We start from the raw sequence: 6000 nt of genomic DNA on the forward strand, positions 1-6000 counted from the left end.
TAATAGTGGACGATATTGCTACACCTATTTGCCATATATTCAATTTAAGCCTACTAGAAAGTGTGTGCCCTCAGGCCTGGAGGGAAGCAAAAGTTATTCCCCTACCTAAGGATAGTAGGCCCTCATTGTAAATAAGAATTTGTTCTTAACTGACTTGCCTAGTTAAATAAGGGTTACATAAATAAATAAAATAGTAAAGCCCTCTTTAATGGCTCAAATAGCTGACCAATCAGCCTGTTACAAACGCTTTGTAAACTTTTGGAAAAAATTGTGTTGGACCACATGTAAGGCTATTTTACAGTAAACAAATTGACAACAGACTTTCAGCACGCTTATAGGGAAGGACATTCAACAAGCACTGACACAAATTACTGATGATTGGCTGAGAGAAATCGATGATAAAAAGATTGTTGGGGCTGTTTTGTTAGACTTCAGTGTGGGTGTTCAGTGTTGACATTATCGAGCATAGTCTGTTGCTGGAAAAACGTATGTGTTATGGCTTTACACCCCCTGGTATATTGTGGATAAAGTGTTACCTGTCTAACAGAACACAGAGGGTGTTCTTTAATGGAAGCCTCTCCAACAAAATCCAGGTAGAATCAGGAATTCCCCAGGGCAGCTGTCTAGGCCCCTTACTTTTTAAAATCTTTACTAATGACATGCCACTAGCTTTGAGTAAAGCCAGTGTGTCTATGTATGCCGATGACACAACACTATACACGTCAGCTACCATAGTGACTGAAATGACTGCAACACTTAAAGAGCTGCAGTTAGTGACCGAATGGGTGGCAAGGAATAAGTTAGTCCTAAATATTTAAAAAACGAAAAGCATTGTATTTTGGACAAATCATTCACTAAACCCTAAACCTAAACTAAATCTTGCAATGAATAACATGGTAATTGTAACGATGTGCGCTGAGAGTCGGGAAGCAAGCTCAGAGAGTGAGTGTTTTAATAAATAAAACACAACATAATACAAAATAAGAAACACGAACAACGCACAGACATGACACAGGAACAGAAACAATAACGCCTGGGGAAGGAACCAAAGGGAGTGACATATATAGGGAGGGTAATCAGGGAAGTGATGGTGTCCAGGTGAGTCTGATGACGCGCAGGTGCGTGTAATGATGGTGACAGGTGTGCGCCATAATGAGCAACCTGGTGACCTAGAGGCCGGAAAGGGAGCACACGTGACAGTGCCCCCTCTCTGACGCACGGCTCCAGCCGCAGGACACCGATCAAAAAGACTATCCCGGGGATCAGGAGCGGACAGGTCACCCCTGTTGATGCGCGGGAACCTGTCACCGGCTGGGGCGCAAGAACTTGACAGACCGGCTGAGGCATGAAAGCCCGACGAGCTGGCTGTAGCAGGGGAGCCTGGCGATCTGTCTGAGGCATGAGAGCCTGTAGCGGCTCCCGGACCCGACATCATTCACACCAGAAAAAAAACACTCCCTGATGCTTCCCTTAGGTGAGGCGTCATTCTGTAACGATGTGCGCTGAGAGTCGGGAAGCAAGTTCAGGGAGTGAGTGTTTTAATAAATAAAACACAACATAATACAAATATAAGAAACACGAACAACGCACATAACTGACACAGGAACAGAAACAATGACGCCTGGGGAAGAAACCAAAGGGAGTGACATATATAGGGAAGGTAATCAGGGAAGTGATGAGTCCAGATGAGTCTGATGACGCGCAGGTGCATGTAACGATGGTGACAGGTGTGCGCCATAACGAGCAGCCTGGTGACCTAGAAGCCGGAGAGGGAGCACACGTGACAGTAATTGAGCAAGGGGAGACTAAACTGCTTGGAGTAACCCTGGATTGTAAACTGTTATGGTCAAAACATATTGATACAACAGTAGCTAGGATGGGGAGAAGTCTGTCCATAATAAAGAGCCAGTCTGCATTCTAAACAGCACTAGCAACGAGGCAGGTCCTACAGGCCCTAGTTCTGTCACACCTTGACTACTGTTTAGTCGTGTGGTCAGGTGTCACAACGAGGGACTTAGGAAAATTGCAATTGTCTCAGAACAGGGCAGCAAGGCTGGCCCTCGGATGTACACAAAGAGCTAACATTAATAATATGCATGTAAATCTCTCCTGGCTCAAAGTGGAGCAGAGATTGACTTCATCACTACTTGTATTTGGGAGAGGTATTGATATGTTGAATGCACCGTGCTGTCTGTTTGAACTATTGGCACACAGCTTGGACACCCATGCATACCCCACAACACATGCCACCAAAGGTCTCTTCACAGTCCCCAAGTCCAGAATAGACTGTGGGAGGTGCACAGTAGTACATAGAGCCATGACTACATGGAACGCTATTCCACATCAAGTAACTGACACAAGCAGTAAAATTAGATTAAAAAACAGATAAAAATACACCTAATGGAACAGCGGGGACACAAACATTGGCACAGACACATGCATTCAAACACACGATAACATACGCACTATACACACGTGCACATAGATTTTGTATTGTAGATATGTAGTAGTAGAGGTGGCCTGAGGGCACAAACTTAATATGTTGTGAAATCTGTTGTGAATCTATTATAATGTTTTTAAAAATGTATAACTGCCTTAATTTTTCTGGACCCCAGGAAGAGTAGCTACCAGCAGCTAATGGGGATCCATAATAAATAGACATTTAAATGCTGTGCGTGTGTGATAGTTGTGTGGGTATTCAACAAAAATCTCCACAGGCCAATTTAATTTGACTAGATTATGCAAATTAACCTACAGACTGATAAGAATGATGGTCAAATGTATTTAAATCGACTAGTAATTCCATCAATAAAAAAGCATTAAATTGCAATGGGATTTTTTTGGCCGGCAACAGGTTTATTTTGGGACTTTTCAAATATATTTTTTGCCCAAAAGCCAGCAACATACAATACCAGTCAAAAGTTTGGACATACCTACTCATTCAGGGTTTTTTCTTCTACGTAGTAGAATAATAGTCCCGTGTGGCTCAGTTGGTAGAGCATGGCGCTTGCAACGCCAGGGTTGTGGGTTCATTCCCCACGGGGGGACCAGGATGAATATGTATGAACTTTCCAATTTGTAAGTCGCTCTGGATAAGAGCGTCTGCTAAATGACTTAAATGTAAATGTAATAGTGAAGACATCAAAACTATGAAATAACACATATGGAATCATGTAGTAACCAAAAAAGTGTTAAACAAATCAAAATAGATTTTATATTTAAGATTCTTCAAAGTAGCCACCCTTTGTCTGGTTGACAGCTTTGCACACTCTTGGCATTCTCTCAACCAGCTTCATGAGGTAGTCACCTGGAATGCATTTCAATTAACAGGTGTGCCTTGTTAAAAGTTCATTTGTGGAATTTCTATCCTTCTTAATGCGTTTGAACCAATCAGTTGTGTTGTGACAAGGTAGGGGTGGTAAACAGAATATAGCCCTATTTGGTAAAATACGAAGTCTATATTATGGCAAGAACAGCTCAAATAAGCAAAGAGAAACGACAGTCCATCATTACTGTAAGACATGAAGATCAGTCAATACAGAACATTTCAAATACTTTGAAAACTTCTTCAAGTGCAGTTGTAAAAACTATCAAGCGCTATGATGAAACTGGCTCTCATGAGGACCGCTACAGGAAAGGAAGACCCAGAGTTACCTCTGCTGCAGAAGATAAGCTCATTACAGTTACCAGCCTCAGAAATTGCAGCATAAATAAATTCTTCACAGAGTTCAAGTAACAGACACATCTCAACATCAACTGTTCAGAGGAGACTGTGTGACTCAGGCATTCATGGTTGAATTGCTACAAAGAAACCACTACTAAATTACACCAATAATAAGAAGAGACTTGTTTGGGCCAAGAAACATGAGCAATGGACATTAGACCGGTGGAAATCTGTCCAAATTTGAGATTTTTGGTTCCAACCGCCGTGTCTTTGTGAGTAGGTGAACAGATGATCTCCGCATGTGTGGTTCCCACCGTGAATCATGGAGGAGGTGGTTTGATGGTGCTTTGCTGGTGACACTGTCTGTGATTTGTTTAGAATTCAAGGCACACTTAACCAGCATGGCTACCACAGCATTCTGCAGCGATACGCCATCCCATCTGGTTTGAGTTTAGTGGGACTATCATTTATTTTTCAACAGGACAATGGCTACCAGGCTGTGTAAGGGCTATTTCACCAAGAAGGAGAGTGATGGAGTGCTACATCAGATGACCTGGCCTCCACAATCACCGACCTCAACCCAATTGAGATTGCTTGAGATGAGTTGGACCGCAGAGTAAAGGAAAAGCAGCCAACACGTGCTCAGCATATGTGGGAACTGCATCAAGACGGTTGGAAAAGCATTCAAGGTGAAGTTGGTTGAGAGAATGCCAAGAGTGTGCAAAGCTGTCATCAAGGCAAAGGGTGGCTACTAAGAATCTCAAATATCTAGATTTGTTTAACACGTCTTTGGTTACTACATGATTCCATATGTGTTATTTCATAGTTTTGATGTCTTCACTATTATTCTACAATGTGGAAAATAGCCAAAATAAAGTAAAAACCCTTGAATGAGTAGGTGTGTCCAAACTTTTTACTGGTACTGTACACACACACATCCTACCTTGATGAGCAGCTCTCTGCTGAGCGAATGGTTATTTTCGTCCGAGAAGATTTCTGACAACTCGTGGAAGATGCGGAAGTTCTCCCTGGACACCTCATCCCATGTCCTCTTCAGCCGGTGGACCGGGTTGCACTGCAGAGCAGAAAGGATGGCCCGCAGCGAAGAAAAGTTCTTCAGGATTCGACACTCCTGAAGGGAAAAAAGACGATGAATATCAAGGAGATATCAATGAACCCAACTAAGCACCAGTGGCATATCAATCCAATGTATTATTAAGGAAAGGGAAGCATCAGAACATTTTTTACTCCAATAAATATTTTGAACATAGCATTATGGGTACTGTAGTTATCATGCTACACAACACACACTGTGCCTCTGCAGGAACTGAAGCCAAGGACACCTCAGAATCTCATGCCAACAACAACAACAACAACCACAACAACAAGAACTCCTGCTAACAACAGCTCCTCACCCTGGCCACTTCGATCCAGCGCTCCACCAGTTTGGCCCGCTGTGTGGGTTTGAGCAAACGCTCGCTCAAGCAGGTGGCGATGACACAGTTGGTGACGCAGTTGAACTGTGTGACAGTGGCACGGATGGTGGGGGCCAGATGCTCCTTGCCCTTCTTGTCCCGCTGCGACCAGATACTCCCCAGACAGTGGTAGGGGACCACCTTCTTAAAGAGCTCCTGTGAGGAAAATGGGGAGTAAGAACTATAAAACAAAATGGTCTCTTGTCGCAACCAGTGAGGTATTTTAGATGAGTTTAACATGTTTTCACTCTCACGGACAGGAGAGAGAGAAAAGAGAGGCAGGCAGATACTTTAGAAGGCTTCAAGGAGGGATGATAAAAGTGTCTGCTGCACTCCAGTCTCCTAACAAAAGTCCGTAGGAAAGCCTTTGGAGTGACATTTGTTTATGAGTGGTAACTCAACAGCAGAGTGGGCCATAAAGCCCTCGGTGTCTTCTGTCTCTCCTCACTTCCTCCGACTCTCCTCACTTCCTGAGATAACTAACACGGCTTATAGTCCTGCATCAGGTCACATACCCACGGTTCCCAGCAGTTGACCCGCAAAAAAATCAACTGGTGGGTGGAATAAAAACATTCTCGAAAACATTTTTAAATCAAGATAATACATTTTTTTACAAACACAGGAGCTTGTTGTGATGAATTGTGTTGCGAAGTCCATTAGGCTAGGTGAGCGGTGAGGCAGACAGCCACGCAGCGAGAGAGTGGAGCGGGGAACTATCCATTATTTGTGTGGTGCTGAAACATTCCTAATTTGTTCACTTGCAGAGCTTATATATTCCCTTCCACCACGCGACAATATGTTGCTAAGCTTATTTTCCCTGACTCCTATCTCACGCGAAAATGTCTAACGTAACAGGGGAAA

General features: G+C 43.3%; 1 protein-coding gene across 6 annotated transcripts in view; it reads right to left on the reverse strand.

Moving 5' to 3' along the window:
- LOC139551710 (ral guanine nucleotide dissociation stimulator-like) overlaps positions 1-6000 on the reverse strand; it is a 111221-nt gene that overhangs the window by 19543 nt on the left and 85678 nt on the right. For all 6 annotated transcript variants that reach the window (XM_071362986.1, XM_071362984.1, XM_071362985.1 and 3 more), the window contains 2 exons: positions 5080-5295; positions 4608-4796 (listed from right to left, as the gene is read on the reverse strand). In XM_071362986.1, the coding sequence (XP_071219087.1) occupies positions 4608-4796; positions 5080-5295 (405 nt within the window). The remainder of the gene's footprint in view (positions 1-4607; positions 4797-5079; positions 5296-6000) is intronic.

This window comes from Salvelinus alpinus, chromosome 24, assembly GCF_045679555.1.
Source record: "Salvelinus alpinus chromosome 24, SLU_Salpinus.1, whole genome shotgun sequence".
NCBI classification, from domain to species: Eukaryota; Metazoa; Chordata; class Actinopteri; order Salmoniformes; family Salmonidae; genus Salvelinus; species Salvelinus alpinus.